This window comes from Triturus cristatus, chromosome 6, assembly GCF_964204655.1.
Source record: "Triturus cristatus chromosome 6, aTriCri1.1, whole genome shotgun sequence".
In the NCBI taxonomy this organism is placed as follows: domain Eukaryota; kingdom Metazoa; phylum Chordata; class Amphibia; order Caudata; family Salamandridae; genus Triturus; species Triturus cristatus.
The window spans coordinates 1636074532-1636094430 of record NC_140589.1 but is presented as its reverse complement, the minus strand read 5'-3'; the positions used below and the strand labels follow the sequence as shown (position 1 = coordinate 1636094430).

Sequence of the window (19899 nt, the reverse complement as noted above, 5' to 3'; positions counted from 1 at the left end):
CACAGTCACTGGATGATGTCACCAGTGATGTCATTCGAGATGTCATCAGTGATGTCATAGACCATGTCATGAAGGATGTAATGTGACATCATCAGCAGTGCATTGCGGAGGCGCGAGTTATAGTTAGCTGAACTAACTATAACGGACGAAGTTCTTTGGTTTTGTCCAACTAACTATAACGTCCCTGAAATCTGTGATTTTTTTTCAGTGAATTTCAAAGGTTTTTTAAATGCTAATTTCTAACTATGCCTCCAAAGGTAGGACATGTGAAGAAAGAGGAAGAAAAGCGCAGAAAGAAGCAAGACAAATGCAGAAAGCGGCAACAGAAGTCCAGAAAGATGTAGAAAAGTGCAGGAAGAAGCAAGAGATGTGCAGAAAGAACCAACAGAGGAGCAGAAAGTCCTCCTGTGCCCCCAACTTTTTGCTGACAGGTACTAGTGGTAACTGACTCTGACTAACCAGGTCTAGAGCCAGTGCTATGCTAAAATACACTTAGAATACAGTGAAACGCCTACATACACTAGGGAACACTATGCGTTGGGGTACCCCTGTGATTAGCATGACCTCCTCTGTATTTGCCACGAGTTAGTGCATGAGTACATGGGTACTGACTGGATGATTAGAGTACTGCAAGGAGAGTGGATGGTAAATTTATAAGTGCTTGGGTTTTGGCAGAGTGATTGGATAAGTACATGGTGCTCGCTGGGTGATTGGAGTGCATGGATAGTGACAGGGCGATGGCTGGACTGCATGGGTAGTGCTCAGGGTATTGTAGCAGTGGAGTTAGTGCATGGGTCATTGCATGAGTGCATGGGTAGTGACTGGATGATAAGTTTGCTGCAAGGAGAGTGCATGGTAATTTTATAAGTTCTTGGGTTTTGGCGGATTGATTGCATAAGTACACACATGTCATATCAGGCCCCGCCCCCTCCCTTCACCACTGTCCAAACGTGCCCCCCTGGCAGGTTTTAAGTTGGCGTATTAAATCCCCTTGAATCCTGAGGGTCCCTGGGGGCCAACTAGCCCACCAGGTACCTCCAGTAAGTGCCTCAGAGCTGCATTGCAGAGAGGTGGTCCGAGGCCACGCCCCTTTTTACACTTTTTTGATATGCAACTCTGTGGTGCTTACTGGACGTACCACCATCTACCTCCAGTAAGCACCACAGAGTTGCATTGCAGTGTGGTGTAATAAGGGATCGTGGCCTTGGACCACCTCGCTGCAACGCAGCTCCTTGGCGCTTACTGGAGGTACCTGGTGGGCTAGTTGGCCCACAGGGACCCTCAGGATTCAAGAGAACTTAATCCCCCAACTTAAAACACGCAACAGGGCGGGTTTGCACACTTGTCACATCAGGCCACGCCCCTTCCCTGCACCACTGTGCAAATGCGCCCCCTGGTGCATTGTAAATTGGGGTATTAAATCCTCTTGAGTCCTGAGGGTCCCTGGGGGCCCAACTATCCCACCAGCTACCTCCAGTAAGCACCACAGAGCTGCGTTGCAGAGTGGTGTAAAAAGGGGCGTGGCCTCGGACCACCTCTCTGCAACGCAGCCCTGTGGCGCTTACTGGAGGTACCTGGTGGGCTAGTTGGCCCCCCGGGATCCTCAGGATTGAAGGGCAATTAATCACTAAACTTAAAACGTGCCACTGGGCGTGTTTGCACAGTGGATTTCGGGAGGGGACGGGGCCTGGTTAGACAAGTGTGCAAATGCACCCCGTGGCGCGTTTTAAATTGGGGGATTAAGTCTCCTTGAATCCTTGGGGTCCCTGGGGTCCAACTAGCCCACTAGGTATCTCCAATAAGTGCCACAGAGCTGCGTTGCAGAGAGGTGTTAAAAGGGGTGTTGCCTCAGACCACCTCTCTACAACGCAGCTCTGTGGCGCTTACTGGAGGTACCTGGTGGGCGAGTTCGCCCCAGGGACCCTCAGGATTGAAGGGGATTTAATCCCCCAATTTACAATGTGCCAGTGGGTGCGTTTGCACACTTGCTATGTCAGGCCCGCCTCCTCCTTGCACCGCTGTGCAAATGCACCCCCTGGTATGTTGTAAATTGGGGTATTCCCCTTGAGTCCCGAGGGTCCCTGGGGGCCAACTAGCCCACCATGTACCTCCAGTAAGTGCCACAGAGCTGCGTTGCAGAGAGGTGTAAAAAGGGGCATGGCCTCTGAACACCGCTCTGCCATGCAGCTCCCTGGCGCATACTGGAGATACCTGGTGGGCTAGTTGGCCCCCAGGGACCCTCAGTATGCAAGGAAAATGATTTCCCCAACTTACAGCATGCCAGGGGGTGAGTTTGCTGAGTGCTGCAGTTAGGGGTCGGGGGTCTCTGCAGCGATGCCGGCTCTCTTTTTCCTTATTTTATTTTACAAGGGGGGCTGTGTGGGCCCCCTTCTTTTACATTAATTGGGGTCCTGTGGACCCCATCACACAGGACCTGCTCTTTTTTTAAATAAAAAAAAAACAGGAAGGGGGCGACGTGGCCCCCTTCCCGAGGTCAATTTTGGCCCCGGGGACCCCATCCCCCGAGGCATGGCCAAATTTAGTTTTTTTAAAAAAAGTATTTCTAAACAAGGGGGGCTGCGTGGCCCCCCTCCTTACTCCATAGGCCTTTAGTGGCCCCGGGGACCCCATCCCCCGGGGCTGTGCCTAATTTTTTTTATATCCATTTTTATTTATTGATGGAGGGGGGCTGCGTGGCCCCCCTCCTGGGCCTCTTCTGGCCCTGGAGACCCCATTCCCCGGTGCCAGCCCTTTCCGTTGGGGACCGCGGGGGGGACCCCAATGCCCACACGGTCCCACCGGCTCCATGCCTCCTGCTGGAGCCGGCATTGCTTTTCCACACGGGGAGCTGCTAAAATGCACCCCGCCACTCATAAATGAAGCCCTGGGGAGGTGGCGGTCCCCAGGGCAGCGTGAAGGGGATTGGGACCCCCCACACATTGTTTTTCAGTGCCCCCGGGTCCCCAGCACAAATTTGATCGCTTTTTTTTTTAAATGCTTATTTTGGCCCTGGGGGTCCTTGTGGGGCCCCCGAGCCGGCCTAGGGGGTCAGGGTGTTTCTACCCTGCCCCCTTCTTGTTTTTTCACTGTTTTCTTGTGACTCGGTTCTACCGAGTCACAAGATGGCTACCAACACTTCCTGGTTTGGAGTGTTGGCAGCCAATCACAGTGAAGATCATGCTCGGGAGGGTTTGCGAACCCACCATGGCCGTAGATATCGAAACATTTTCTTTTTCTAATTTCTCAGGAACTACTGAACGGATTTACACCATTTAACAAAAAGGACTCTTTCTGAACCAAGGGCTACCTTTTTGCCAAATTTGGTGTAATTCTGTTCAGCAGTTCGGACTGTAGCTTTGGTTAACGTTTCCTATGGAAGATAACTTGCGAAAAACGTGTTTTGGGACCCCCCTTTTTTCTCAGCCCGTGCTTGATGAATCACCCCGAAACTTTCAAGACGGGAGCTGACTGGAGCGCCCCACTAGTTTTGAAAGTTTCGCAAAGATTCGTCAACCGGCGCCAAAGTTATTGGGAAAAAAAAAAATGGAAACTAGGTCCTATCTATTACTACCTACTGGTGACTGCCAGTAGGTTATATATATGTAATATATATATCATAATAGAGCCTAGCATGCAGACCGCCACTACCAGAGTGCCGACTGCACCTGCAGGAACTGAGGGTGCAAATCCTGGGGGGCACTACATGTGCCACCCGCATGCACCCCGTTGGCCCTGAGGCGGCAGAGGGCTTAGTTGCCCCACCGCCACCCTTTTCATGGTGGGCTCACCGCCATGTAAAGGGTGGGGGTGAGGAAACTCAAAATATACTCGGCGGTGCCGGCGCGGCACTGCCAGTACATTTCTGCCTCCAACCGCTGCAGAACCTCCCCCGGATCCTGTATCCCTGGCGGTCGCAACGGTCCTGTGGCGGTCCAACTGCCACAGTCGTAATACTGCGGGCGGTCGCACAGTGCGGCTTGGGTGAACCTCCATCACAATAGGAGTGCCGAACTCCTAATCATGCCATAAAAGAGTAAGGGGCTGAGTGCGAGTTTGGTGATCCTACAGCAGAACGTGCAGTGCGCTGTCTGTTGTAGGACCGCGAAACCCGTGGTGCGACAGCATGCCATATTAGGACTTCAATTTTGGTCTGGCGGGAGATTGTGCGGCGGTCTGACAGTGGCGGTCTGTTAGGCTCATAGAAGAGACTAACATTCTTGTGCCAACGACCACCAAACTCTTAATCAGGCCCTAAATCTATACTTGCTTATCTGCACTTACCTTCTCAATATTTTGATCCTTGATATTTTTGCCACAATATTTTGGCCTCAGGATTTTTTTGTCCTTCATATTCTATTAAACAACTATTGTATTTATGTGCTAGGTCAGGGGTCTCCAACATTTTCTGTTATAATTGCTACTTATAATTAATGAAAAGCATCCCGAACTACTAATATTATTAATGTTGTAATAGTGACCACTTCAGACAAGATTACATTATTGGCCACCCTATGCAAGGTTCCCTGCATTAGGCATGGTTGCCAGCAGTAATGTGGAAAAGGCTTTGCAATTTGAAATGCCTTTGCATGGGTAATACATAACAGCCATAGCTGTAATGCCCGTCACCAAGATAGTAATGTTAATAATAAGTCGCCCAAGTGCCACATGATTTATCCCTTAATATTAGCTATAAATATATTTTGGAAATTCAACCGTTTTTCATCAAAAATTAGCTTGTGGGTTCTAAAATACCCACATTTTCTTGAAGACACTGTTTTCAATTTATTTATATAAATATTAATTCAGCCAGTCAAAAGTTTCTAATTTGTTAGGCTGGGCTGCATTCAGGAGAGTTACTTACAGGTAGCAGGAGAACTACCCGTAGCTCACAAGCTACTCATTAGAGAATGTCTGTGTTAGGGTATGTGGAAAAGTCCTGTTCTCTGCTGTGAAGCAGAACGGCAGAATGAGATGGTATCACGCCACCGCCGGTGATACAGCTTCCACCACTAGGTGGGCTCTCTTCTTCCCTTAACCCCACACAACATTTAGAGCAGTTCCTCAGTGGTGGCTGTGTAAATGTGCTAAAATCATACACTAATAAGTCATAGTTCTGTGTTTATTCCCAGGTCATGAACCATTTGCAGAACAATATGCCCTGTGAGGTGGAAAAATAGCCTTAGTGTTAGCAAACACACATTCCAACTGCAGACGAAAGGTTGCACCGATGAAGGGGGATAGAATTTTGGAAATATGCTTTGCAAGCACCACATACCATCTGGCAAATACATTTTTTAATATTGTAATACATTTCTCTTTGCATTTTACTGACATTTTACTTTATCAATGAAAAAAACGTGATTTCTGCAATTTTCTGCAACAGCATATTTTGACATTTTCTATAATTGTAGAATTATGACAGGAAGGTTTTAGCTTAGAACCTGGTTTCAGGTTATAGTTTTCTGTTGAAAATATATTTGTTATTTTCTTAGGACACCTGGCTTTATCACCTGACCGTTGCTGCTGGAAGCGCCAATGTTTCAGTTGGATCAGAATTTGAACAACTTGTTTGCAAGCTTATGAGTTTAGAAGAGGAGCCATGTAAGTTGTTACTTTCAAACCAGATTTCATGAGGAACAATATACTGAATATTTGAATCTTACTAATTTAAATAATGTACATTTTTTGTTGATTATTGGTGTAGTATCCAATTCACCTACAATTTTCTGTGAGTAGCTGTGACGTACATTTGACTTACCCATAATTGGTGACATTATAGTGATGACATTTGTTGGTGTCTCTGTTCCTGAAATTTTTGACTGTATAATTCCATCAACAGGTGACCTTTTTGTTAACAAATACACAAAGAATAAAAGATTACAAAAGCAGATTTGTGTGAATATGGTACCTAGCAATGTGCATATGCCAGCATACTGAAATGTATAAAAGGTGACAGCTAACCACTATATCAATTGTGGCAGAACAGTGGCTAACTTTTACAAAAATAAGTGCCAGGGCTCTCGCCAGGAGGCCACTGCAGCCTGCACCACACATTGCCACTGCCATTGATAGTAATAACACAACTACTAACCTTCACAATCCTACAAGTGTGACAATTTTGACTATTTCAGGCCTCCAAAGCTATAAGAATGGCTTGTATATTGAATTTATAATTTACTGTTGTTGTGGTCATCTCTAAATTAGCCAGACACCTCCACCATGTGGCGGACTGTCACAAGCACCTGTGTTGACAATGAAGTGCTGGTGCTGAACACCGGAAACCACTGACTCAAATTAAGCACTGTGGCAGAAGCTTTTTTTACATTAATTCACTAAATCAGATTGTTTACATACTGCAGTCTCAAATCTCATTTGAGATTAAAGTAAATTTAAACCATGTATTTAAAAAAGAGACTTCATTATGCCTTACTCACTTTGCTGATTTGTTATTCCCAAAGATTAGCAGAAACATTGGCCTAGTTACAACATGATGTCAATCCATATCTAAAATATTAGCTTCTTACAAAAACTGAACAACTGAAATCATTTCAATTGCAAATATCTTCTTCAGGAGACCCTAGGCTTGGATGAGGGAGACTTAGCACAGGGTCCAAAAACACAATTTTTGTAAGAAAGATGTTGATTTATGTTAGGAGAGGATGTGCCCATTTTATATGAGAACTTGGCATATTTCAATGTACTTTATACTACACAGCACTAAAAGGCCGACTAGTAAAAATCTAGTTTGTGGAGCCAGTAGGAGCTCCCCTAGTCAGTTTATCTGGAATTTAAAAAGCATGGTGTACAGCTCTAAAAGCACCCGGACACAGTGTACTCTTGAGCGTTTAGCCTGTCGCACAGGGGGCCTATAAGCAGACATAACAAAACCATTATCCTACAACTGATCTTTCCAATATTACCATGTTAACCTGTCTTAGGTCAACTGGAGAATTAGCCTCACATGCATCTCATATATCATGTGGGTCACTAAAATTATGTGATCTCTAGGTGTAGCAAATACTACAACATTAGCACATTGGCACATAACCAATCATTTGCCACATAATTTTCAGAAGAGAATAACAATATACATGATTCTTCAGTGTTATGTTGTAGATGTAGAGAAGGGTGTTAACAGCTGTTGAGGGCTGGAATGTGGGAGTAGGTCAATCCCTCATGATCCTGTCCTGTGGCGGGCTTTGTCAAATGGTATTGGCTCTATTTTAGGAGGCCATCACATGGCTCCACAAGCCCGGAAGTCTGAGCTTCTATAACACCCTCTTGCTTGTCCTCAGTTAAGTGTGACTTTCATCTAATCCTGTGCTTAAAAGTAGTGAATCAGTATGCTTGTCACATCCCCTTAATGATTGTGTGCCTACAGTCAGTGATTCTCTTGATGTCTACAGGGGCTTTCTGTTGACTCTAGACATGCAGCATTCCTACTTCAATGCCCTTGTCCATCTAGACTGTCAGGGGTTCCTGCAGTTTGCATTGGGCTCCTGTCATTTCCAAATCACAGTCTTTGGTCTCTCCTTTGGACCTCCAGTCTTAACCAAAGCATTAGCTTCTGATGTGGCTTCTTTGCAATTGGAAAGGGTACGGATGTTCCCTAATTTGCAGGACTTTTTTCTCTTTTTTTTTCTTAGATGAGCTGGACACCTAGATGTGTTGTAGGAAGCTGGGGTATTGCTGAATACAGAAAAGTCAACCCTGATTCCAACTCAGTCTTGACAGTTTATTGTGGCCATTTTCAGAACTGGCCTGACTGTCTCCCTCCTGGAGAGCAGGTGGTTGGTTCTCCAGTCCTCTCTGAGAATCTTGCTGGTACTTCCTTTGGTGAACATAAGGGACTGGTTGTGAGTTCATGACATCACTGCTGCTACTACTGAAGTTGAGCTTTGGGCTTGGTTCCACATCAGACCTCTCATGGTTCAACTTTTTTCTGCCAGAGTCCCAGAATTATGTAGCTTCCCTATCAGTGACTGGCGCTGTGGTCTATCCCCTGGAATAAATTCTGATTGCTTCAGGGGCGTTCCGTGAAAAGCATTCCTCTGTCCCTGCCAATTTGATTGTTTGACTACGGATGAGTGCAACTGGGGACCACTTGGATTGCCACACTTTCAGGGCAATTGTTCCTGGTTGGATTGTCTTCATTCTCTGCTACTTTGTGTGTTTTTTTGGGTCAGGGGCACATAATTGTGCAGGACAGACAACTAAGTTACCAAAGCCTATATCAATCATCAAGGGGCATGAAGCGGCCAGCTTTGACTTAAGCAAGAATCTGCCAACTCGAGTCCTATCTGCATGAACCAATACAACGAGGCGAACCCCTGTAGCGTGAATGAAGGTAGAGATTCAGGGGAAAAGGCAAAATAGATACAAAGAAAGGGTCTCTACCTGTAATTTTGCAAACGTACAACGTATCGTTATTGAATAGATCAACACTAGGACTAAGGCAAGGGGAGGGAACAAACAATAGAGTCAAAGCATAATCAAGAAAACAATTTAGATGTAATGATATTTTTTAATTTTTAAAAAAAAATTGGGATATATTAAATCAATTTCAGATGAATGAATTCAGTACATAATCAGATAAATAATTAAAGCTAAAGGAATTTTCAGAATAACTATGAAGATACTGGACAAGGTCCCAGGCGTACTCAAAACCTCACACACTTACACATTCATACCGGGATCAATCCACAACATCAGCACTCAAAATATACATTCACATATAAAAAGAATGCTCAAAAGGAGAGCATGACTCAGTATGTACACAAAATCAAATGAACATTCAAAATCGTATTAGGCGACATATGTTCAGTTTTGAGGAATGGGAACTTGGGTGGGCCACATGTAGACGCCATCTGATCTTAGGTGGAGGATCACCTGCTGTCCCTTTCAGCCTCGTATTGTGTGGGACATGATAACCTGGCTCTGGATTTGCTCAGCAGGGTGTTCCCCTCCTCAGTACTCGTACACCTGTTCTTGTTAGCTTTTAGGTTGAAGACCTATCAGCTGCTCTGCCATGGTGTAAAGGCTGTGCGCCGTTGCACTTGTCATACCACAACCCACAGATGAAGAGGAGGCATCAGGAGCCAGCAGCAGTGTGAAGTGCACCATGGTGACTTCGGCCATTATGGGGAGAAGCAGTACATAAAGCAAGAGGATTCAAGATACATCACGCTTTGCAGAGAGGTGCAAGTTGCTGGCAAGCAAATTCTGCCTTTGCTCTGGTTGAGCCCTGTACTTACCCTCACACACCTAGCCACCTGGCACCACTTAGCAATCAGGGAAAGGCCTATTAAAAGACACAGCCACAGATGAGTGAGTGTCTGTGCAGCATCCTCAGTATAAGGTACAACTTGCTAAGACTGCTCATTTTGACCAGACCTGCTCCTGCCTTGACTGTTCAGGTATTTAGATTGTGTGCTTACCTTTTTGCCAAGTTATATCTTACTCTCCACCCTCCCTTGGGAGAATGCCCTTGGTTCCTGTCCCTCCTTGATAGGTACCTCTCCTGATCCAATGAAGTTATCCTTGTGGTAGGGGGCTCCTCTTACTAATCCAGTGACTCGCTCTTCTCTCAGCTTTCCATCTCTCCCCAGATGGCTTTATCACCATTTCACTGAAGTTGCTGCTGGGGGTCATATTAGCAGCAGTTCATTCTGGATCTGATAGTTCATTTGGATAGTCTGCAGTGGTGCGAATTAGTAAGAACATAGCTTCACCTTGTCCTTGATTACATGTTACTGAAGGTACATCTGTATCCAACCGTCAGACCCGGACACATAGTTGGACCTCTTTGCTTTAAGAGATTCCACTACCCTGCCCCAGTGCTGTTTAGAAGTTTAGTTTCAGGAAGCCTGGAAAGCTGTATACACTTTCTCTAGTCTGGCCTTAGAGGATTTCATATTCATTTCCACTACTCCTCCTTCGCCAGAGAGTGCTGGAAAAGATTCAGGTGGTCTCATGATCTGTGATCTTAATTGTCCCCTCTTGTCCACATTGGCATGGTTTCAGATCCTTCTTCATCTGGCTGTGGCTCCTCCAGCTCACCTTCCATTTTACCTCCTTGCTTTGGTTACATTGTTGCTCCCCTCTGGTGACCTGCCGCCTTACTCCCCAACAAGCGACATGGGATGGAAGCATTGCTTGAATTAATCTTCCCCACTGGTGATTGCTCCCTTCTGTGTCTAGACAGGCAACGTAATCGAAAAATGATGTTTTGAAATGTGGCATGAGTGAAATTCAGTGGCTGTGATTATTTCAAGTATTCCTTCTATCGCTCTGTTTTTTTTTTTTTTTTTCTTACAGAAGGCATTTTCACAGGTATGCCCAGCCATGGGTCCATGCCACAGGACTCTAGTTATCCCTCTCTGATAAAGCCTAAGTAGGCTGAAACTGTTCTGGTATTTACTTGTGTTTTTCTGGAGAAGACCTGGCCTGGCAGTTTGGGCTGGATTGTTCCTATTGGATCAGCCTCAAGACTGATTACATATGGCTGTTCTCTCTAGAGTGATACAGAGGGCAAAATTATGGGTAGGAATATGGGCCTAAGTGATCACTGGTTGCTGAGATTAATGCAAGCATTCCTTCTAACACCTTGAGGGTTTTTTGCCTTTACCTTAGGGCCTGGAGTTTGAATGGGTATGGCTGTAGTTGCAGGGTTCCACTATGGTTGTGGTCTTGGCAGTTCATACTATCTTTGAGCACTTGCTACGTGAAGGCTTGTGCTCATTTTGGTTTTGTTGACAGGAGAAGGGGCAACTCAGTCCTTCCTCATCTTGTACATTATTTGTGTGGATTTCTTAAAGGGTTGGCTACTTCCCCTATGGGTGTTCAGTGGGCAAAGGTGGTCCCTTTGGTTGACAAATCATTAAACTTTTCCACAACAGGTGACTAGTTGTGCATTCTCCCTCACCTCCCTACGATCTCCCCACTCTGATGTGAGGCTTACAGGGTCCTCCTTTTGAGACTTTGGAGGATACCTAATTGCTTTGACTCACAGATAAACTCACTTTTTTGGTTGCTATCACTTTGCCATGCAGGTTGGGGAAACTGGTGCCTTTAGTGGTCTCTTCTTCTTACTTTCTATCTAGCCTTGGTTGTGGTGCGTCTAGGCCCAGGGTTCACCCCTATGGTGCCTTTCTTGTCATTTGTCTCTTGAGTTTTTTTCTTTCTGGTCCAAGGTAAGTCCCTTTACTCCTTGGAAGTTTGCCCCAGGCTTTGTTGACTTACTGGAAAAACAAGGACTTTCATATTTCAGAATCCTTGTTTGTTTGGATTTGGGACTTCCACTGTAAGACCCCTCCAATGCCATTTTAAGTTGTTGGGTTTAAGTTTCTATTTCCCAGGACTGTTTCCAGTTTCCCTTGGATTGACCAGTGAGTATCTAGGGTCATTATAATAAGAGTGTTGCTGCTTCGGGAGTTGAGGACAGTGGTGTTTCATTGAGTGATTGTTTTTAGGGCTGGACTTGGTTTCATCCCTCATATCTTTGTCTCATCCCTCATATCTTTGTCTCACTACTACCTAGGTGTTTTGTGGTTGGGTATTGGTTGGTATGAAGCTCAGGTGTTAGCATCCGTTTCTGTTTGAATGTGTTTTGGTACAGTTTATTTGCACTACTGAGTCCTGTGTTCTTGGGGGAAGTGACTTTGTACATCCTTACAAATCCGGATGGGCTGAGGAAGATGGATAAAGGGGTAATGTTTCGAAAACGTACTGGCAATTTTTATTGCTTGGAGTCCTAGTCTTCCTAGACCCAGTATTTGTCTTACTCTTGCTTCCTTCTTCGTCCTCCACTGGATATGCTTTGCAAAAGTTGCTTTAACTTGTTGCCTTGTGGATGCGGTGTATACTGCAGGAATACAGTGAGGGTTGTAGGGGAAGAGGTGGAGTTACACAAAAGACAAAGGCAAGAAAAGCAACTTCTGTAAAGTATTTAATAAAATACTCTTACCATCTATAGGGTAATTTGTTTGTCTCCTCACATATATTACGATTAGATGGTGAAGGTTAGGATTCAGAATAATGAAGATCACCGATTAATAATCAGGAACAAATTTTCTAGTGACAACTGGGTGCAGATCTCCTTCTCTACTACTTTAGGATGGTTAAACTAGATATGCATTGCATTTTCCATCCTAATACATTGCTCCCCTTCTTCTTCACAAAACATAAAGAAAAGTGTGTGACCTGTCTTCGCGAATGTTAACCTATTCTCTTCCTAGTGGACTAGAGGCTTACGAGTGACTGTGTATACTAACCACTTTCAAATCTTACATTGTGGAGGCAAAACAATGCTGTAACACCAGGTTCAGTTTTCTCAGCCAGGAAATAAAATACCTTGGCTTTTGCCAAACTCGGCTCAGACGTATTTAGTTAAACGCAAAAGTAGAAGATAATCAGCAAATTTTACATCAACCCCGCCAGTCACTACTTGTTACTGTGGGCGTTGGAAAAAATCGGGAGGGTAGAGCCCCAATGCATATTGAGTGTCTGTCAGGCTGACCCTTGCTTTGAGCGAGAGACTCGTAATATTGGGTTCAGTCAAGAAGCCAAGTCCTATCATGTATACTATTGATGTGCAGGCCCCACCCAGCCAATGTTTACCGGACTGAAGATTTCACTGGGCTTCTGTAGTGAACGTCCTGCTCCTGATGATGTGTCTTAGTGTCAGTGATAAAAGTAAGCCCTGGGGAGTTTGTTTCCATCTGCAAGTGAAGTTAGTGTAGATCATCAGAGACTGAAGAAGGTTTTTCACATTCCTTCAAGTCAATGAGACTGCCCTTTGGAAACTATGGGGCAAAGGCCATGCAGCCTGGGAGGCAACATCAGACTGCAGAACTGTTCTTCATACAACTCTGTAAAAGGTTCTAGTCTTCTCCCTCTCTCTTGCTGCATTACCTTTGTTCTTGTACTTTTTTCAGGAACCCCTCTGCAGCACTGCTCATCCATTTCCTGGTTGTTAGCCTGGCCATTCTTTCCACCTCAGCCCCCAGGCCTTGGCTTCCATCTCTCACTGGGATGGATTGAGCCTGGCACACAATCCCCAGCAAAAAAAAAAAAAAAAAAAGAAAATGTGTGTATATATATATTCACTTAAAAAACCATAGGTTTCACACATGTTATAGTTAGCTGGACATTTCACTCGTAAAAAACCACTGAAATTCCCCCGTTATAGTTAGTGCAGGCAACTATAACTCACGCGACCGCAATCCTCTGCTGATGACGTCAGATATTACATCACTGATGACATATGTGTCTTTATGAAAAATAAATATTTGTAATATATGTATAGCTAAAGATTAATGGAAGAAGACATGGGTAAATAAGTGTCTAAATACAGTGATGTAATATCTGACGTCATCAGCAGAGGATTGCGGTCGCGTGAGTTATAGTTGCCTGCACTAACTATAACGGGGGAATTTCATTGGTTTTTCACGAGTGAAATGTCCTGCTAACTAGAACATGTGTGAAACCTATGGTTTTATCAGTGAATATATATATATATATATATATTACCTACTGGCGGTCGCCAGTAGGTAGTTATAGTTAGGACCCCTTTTCCATAGGAAAACCTCAACATTCTATTTTGAATAACTTTGGCGCCGGTCGATGAATCCTCGCGAATTTCTCAAAATAGGTGGGGCGCTACGCTCCGCTCCTACCCTGAAAGTCTCGGGGGGATTCGTCAAGCGGGGGCTGAGATAAAAGGGGGGTCCCAAAACGCGTTTTTCCCATGCATTTTTCCATAGGACCTTTAGAACGAGCTACAGCCCGAACGGCTGAACAGAATTACTAGAAATTTGGCAGAGAGGTAGTCCCTAGGTCAAGGAAGTGCCTTTTGTAGGTTTGGTGTAAATCTGTTCAGTAGATTCTGAGAAAATAGCCTTTAAATCAATATATATATCTGAGCCCGCTTACGGTACGCTTACCGTACGCTTACCGTAAGCGTACGGTGGCGTGCGCGAGCGCGATTCTGATTGGCTCTTAGATCTTAGTAAACATTCGAATCGGCCGAAACCAGGAAGCGGCGGCCGCCATTTTGTCTCTCGCACTGAGTGTTGTTTATCAAACAAGATGGCCAAAAACATGTTACGGGGCTGTTTTGACAACTCCCTCCCACATAGTCATGTTGAGGGAGTCCCCAAACATCCCCCAAGAGCAAAAACGGTTTTATTTTTTTTTCGGCAATTTCGCCGAGTACGCTTACCGTACGCTTACCGTAAGCGTACGGTAAAAAAAACAAAAAAAAAAAACACTATCCACACTTACCCCCCCCCTGTGCTTTTGGTGGCCGTAGGCCACCAAATGTACAGGGCTTATTAATAGGTAAAAAAAACTAAATTTTGGCAACATGAAATTATAAAATCGAAATAAAAAAAACACTATCCACATTGACCCCACCCCCTGTGCTTTTGGTGGCCGAAGGCCACCAAATGTACAGGGCTTATTAAAGTTGATAAAAACCGTGCACGGAACGAACTGCGTTAAGTGGGCGCGCACGCCTCGAATGGCGTAAAGTAACTTAGCATTTAAAAAAACGTACAAATTCACTGAAAAAAACATAGGTTTCACACACGTTATAGTTAGGAATTAGCATTTAAAAAACCTTGCAAATTCACTGAAAAAACCATAGGTTTCACACATGTTATAGTTAGCGGAAATTTTACTGATAAAAAACCAGTGAAATTGCCCCGTTATAGTTAGTGCTGGCAACTATAACTCACGCGACCGCAATCTTCTGCTGATGACATATGTGTCTTTATGAAAAAAAAATATTTGTAATATATGTATAGCTAAAAATGTATGGAAGAAGACATGGGCAAATAAGTGTCTAAATACAGTATTAGCATCAGCAGAGGATTGCGGTCGCGTGAGTTATAGTTGCCAGCACTAACTATAACGGGGCAATTTCACTGGTTTTTTATCAGTAAAATTTCCGCTAACTATAACATGTGTGAAACCTATGGTTTTTTCAGTGAATATATATATATATATATATATTCACTGAAAAAACCATAGGTTTCAGGGGTGTTATAGTTAGCTGGACTTTTCACTTGTACAAAACCATTGAAATTCCCCCGTTATAGTTAGTTCAGCTAACTATAACTCGCGCACCCGCAATGCACTGCTGATGACGTCACATATTACATCACTCATGACATGGTCAGTGACATCACTCATGACATCACTGGCATCACTCATGACATCACTGATGACATCATCCAGTGAATGTGTGTTTTTCTGAAAATTAAATGTGTTTTATATATGTATATCTCAAGGTCGATGGAAGAATAAATGGGTATATAAGTGTTTAAATGGATGATTTGTTTTTGAAAAATTGATTGTGTAACTGACTGATTAAGTGTATCATAGTGAATACATGGCTTAGTGAGTAATGTTTAAATATGTAAATATCTGTATCAGTCTCTCACTTTGTGTATAAGTGGCTGCATGGGTTGGTGAGTAGTTACATGGGTGTCTATATAGGTTATTAGTTGGTTTTTTGAGTATCAGTCTGAGTGTCTGCATGGTTCGGTGGGGAGTATTACGTAGTGCATAGGTGCATGAATGAGTGACTCACTGTTTGTATGTGTTGAAGACAGCATGTGTGCAGGACTGTATGGGTGGATGAGTGTGTATATGGGTGTGTTAGTGAGTGAATGGCTGTCTCAATAGTGTCTTTATGAGTAACTACATATGTTTTAAACTAGTATATGTGACTATTGGTGTATATAAGTGAGTATATGTGAGATTGAAAGAGTTCCTGTATGAATAAGTATGTGTTTCTATAAGTGACTGTTTAAAAGACTAAGTATGTGTAAGTTTCTGTAGAAGTAAGTGTGGTGGTGTGTGTAACTGTATATTCAAGTAAACATATGTTTTATTCTTTATTAGCATGAGTGACTATGTGTGTGAGTAACTCTATGGATGAGTGGCATTGTGTAACAGGATGCATAGGTGTATGAGTACATATGATGAGTGAGTACATGTATGAGTGACTGTATAGGACTGTTGGTGAATGAGTGGATGTGTATGTGGATCTTAGAATTACTGAAGAGGTTGTTGTAACTGGTATTGGTATGTCCATTGTTTTGAAAATTTTAGTCTCTATTTTTGAATGTGTGTATCAAAGGTTATATTAGGGTGAGAGGAGGTCTGCCACTATCACAAGGATGATGTCATCAGTGATGTCATTTGAGATATCATCAGTGATGTCATGAGTGATGTCACTGACCATGTCATGAGTGATGTAATATGTGACGTCATCAGCAGTGCATTGCGGGCGCGCGAGTTATAGTTAGCTGAACTAACTATAACGGGGGAATTTCAATGGTTTTGTACAAGTGAAAAGTCCAGCTAACTATAACACCCCTGAAACCTATGGTTTTTTCAGTGAATTTCTGAGGTTTTTTAAATGCTAATTCCTAACTATAACGTGCCTGAAACCTATGGTTTTTTCTGTGAATTTCAAAGGTTTTTTAAATGCTAATTTCTAACTATGCCTACAGAGATAGGACATGTGAAGAAAGAAGAAAAAATGTACAGAAAGAAAAAAACGAAGTGCAGAAAGAAGCAACAGAAGTCCTCGAAGACGAAGAAAAGTGCAGGAAGAAGGATAACGTGCAGAAAGAACAAAAAGAAGAGCAGAAAGAAGCCTTGTTGCAAAATCATCCTGTACCCTCAACTTTTTCAGACGGATACTGGTGGTAACTGAGTCTGACTAACCAGTCCTAGAGCCAGTGCTATGTTAAAAGACACTTAGAATACAGTGAAAACACCTACATACACTAGGGAACATTATGCGTTGGGGTCCCCCTGTGATTAGCATGACCTCCTCTGTAAGCCCCTAGTATATAATAGGGCATGGGGATTAAAACTACCTCTTAAAACAGGCCACAGGGCGTTTTTGCACACGTTAACTCAGGCCCCGTCCCCTCCCTTCACCACTGTGTAAACACGCCCTGTGTCCGTTTTTAGTTGGGAGATTAAGTCCCCTTGAATCCTAAGGGTCCCTAGGGTCAAACTAGACCACTAGGTACCTCCAGTAAGCGCCACAGAGCTGCGTTGCATAGAGGTGTAAAAAGGGGCTTGGCCTCAGAACACCTGTCTGCAGTGCAGCTCCCTGGCGCATACTGGAGATGCCTGTTGGGCTAGTTGGCCCTTAGGGACCCTCAGTATTGAAGAGGAATTAATTCCCCAACTTACAATTCGCCAGGGGGCGCGTTTGCAGAGTGCTGCAAGGAGGGGGCATGGCCTCCGGCACGATGCCAGTCTTTTATTTATTTTAATTTTTTAAGAAGGGGGGCTGTGTGGTTCCCCTTCTTATTCTAATTTATTGGCCCTGATGACCCCATCCCCCAGGGCCTGTCTCCTAATTATATTTTTTTGACCCCCAATCCCCAGGGCCGGCCACTGTTTTTTATCATTTTTAAAAAATATATATTTATAGACACACCTAGGACATGCTGGACACACCGTACGTACCTATCACCATGACGATTTGCGTGATATTCATTAAAAGGCGACTATGCATACAATGAATCCACGTGGAATGTATTTACACCACTAGTGAAGCTCTGACATGTCTGATGCCCTACCGTGCCTAATCCCGGTAGACACCCTTGTCGTTTATTTATACAAACATGGGTAGCTATTGACGGGCACATTTAATACACATGCACACCAAGCCATTCAAAGGGGATTCGACAAAAATTCGACCAACTATGCAAGAAACCCCCCTCACGGTTAATAAAACACACATCCACTGCCGGATGTGTAATACTTTTTATTTTACTCTCTGGAAAGGGGACGAACATCACTTGACAGTCACAGCGCGCTCCTGGCAGAGCCCAATGCTGTGTTACACCCACCATTGCCTGCTGAGTGCCACACACCTCTGTGTTGTATTCCACTAGCTAGTGCATATGCTATGACACTCTCTAGCCCATGTGCACTGTAACACCACCCCGTGAATATGTCATGCCACACTTGTCTTCGCACAGGTTATATTGCCCCATCTAACGTGCCTTCCTCGATGCCTATGTTATAACGCACAGTGCTATGCCATACATATTACAATATGGGATCCATATCTTTGTCACAGTGCATATGCAACGTTACACTCCACAGCACATATTTTATATTACAACTTTAGAGACTAGTTAGGTTACACAACACTGCCCTGTGCATATTACACTCCAAGGCACATATCGCATAGCACGCGCTAGTGCCTGTGCTATCTCGCGCTCTCCAATGAATCTGTAATTGCGCACAATGTATTGCATATTATATTTCACGCCCGGTTCATCTTGTATCACACTTTTTGGTGCATAGTTTATACCATACACTATATCTAGTTTTCATTTTCAATCGTGCTCTCAGGACTATGTTCTATATAACACTGTGTTCACCTACCCTTTCCACGGGCATTACATTTTGCGATAGGGAGTGGAGGGTCAGGGGGTGTTTCTGCCAAGTGAGCCCGGAGTCACAGTCACAAACGTCTTCTTCTTCCTGAATAAAAGTGAGATTATGCTGCATACTTGTTCATATTTTAAGTAGTTCGCACAGACACCCGTTTTAAAAACAATAAAGTTCCTAATACCTGCCTTCTCTGAACAGTTAGCTTGCTTCCCCATCCCCCTCCTCCCTATCCTCTGTTGGGTGAATCCATGGACTAGCCTCCTCCCTCCTGCCATGCATGGTCTGATGTGCTGCCACTGCCCTCAATTTAGTATGATGTACCAGTCCACTCCTCCTGCCCTCCATTGCCCAATTCTATGCCCCATCATTGACCTCCTGCTTAAACTCTGTGCTTAGCTTGCTGCCCCTATTCTCCTTCCCCCTGCCCTCCGATGTCTTTGTGCATGCCCCTGCTCCGTCCTTTTTGCCCACCATGTTCCATGGACCTGCCACTCCTATCTACTCTGAGTGTTCTGTTGAGCTTCCACTCCCCTCCCACCTGCCTAGCATTGTCAGATGACTGTAACCTGTCCCTGCCACCTCCACCCTGCCTGTCCACATGCCATGCCCCTATCCTCTTCCTCCTGTCCTACATGGTCCATTGTACTGCCACACCCTTCTGCCCTCCCTGGTCTGTTCTGCTGCAACTGCTCCTCCTGCCTGCCCCGTGCGATCTGTTGTGAGGCCCCTTCCCCTGAACTTGCTTGTCTGTGCACAGGTCCTGACCCTCCCTTCTATCCTCCATCGTCCTTTGTGCATGCCCCTGCACCCTCCTTCTCGCCCATCATAGCCATTGTGCTGCCACTAACCCTCCCACTTGCCATGCATGGTCTTCTGTGCTGCCATGGCCCCTCCCACCTTCCCTGTGTGGTCAGTTAGCTGCCCCTGACCCCCTCCCACCTTCCCTCCATGGTCTGTGTGTATGCCATCACAGTCTCAGTGTTGCTCTTCATGGTGTGTCTTGCTTCTAGTGCCCATCCTGCCTGACCTCCATGGCTATCTTGCTGCTCCTGCCCTGCCCCCTTGCCCCCAGCCCTCTGTTTACATGTGCAGACCCCTACTCCCTCCCTCCTGGCTTGTCTGTTCCATTGTAATGCCCCTGATCCGTCCCTCCTGCCCTTTATGGTCTGTTATGCTGCAGCTTTCTCTCCTGTCTGTCCATTATGGTCAGCTAGCTACCATTGCCTCTTGCCCCTCTGTTCTCTGTTGTCCATGTGCATGGTCCTGTCCCCTCCCTCTTGCTTTCTATGGATTGTTGTGCTGCACTCCCGTCCCGCATGCCCTGTGTGGTGTATTGTGCTGCTGCAAACCCTGATGCCTGCCCTGCAGGGTCAGTTTGGTGCACCTCTCCATGTCCCTCCTGTCCTCTGTTATCCAAGTCCATGTCCCTACCCCATTTCCTTCCATGATCCAATGTACCAT

General features: G+C 44.7%; 1 protein-coding gene across 2 annotated transcripts in view; it reads left to right on the top strand.

Moving 5' to 3' along the window:
* The window catches only part of PLEKHH2 (pleckstrin homology, MyTH4 and FERM domain containing H2), a 626603-nt gene that overhangs the window by 424165 nt on the left and 182539 nt on the right, over nucleotides 1-19899 (top strand). For both annotated transcript variants that reach the window (XM_085612785.1, XM_085612786.1), the window contains exon 17: nucleotides 5493-5601. In XM_085612785.1, coding sequence (XP_085468911.1) covers nucleotides 5493-5601 — 109 coding nt within the window. The remainder of the gene's footprint in view (nucleotides 1-5492; nucleotides 5602-19899) is intronic.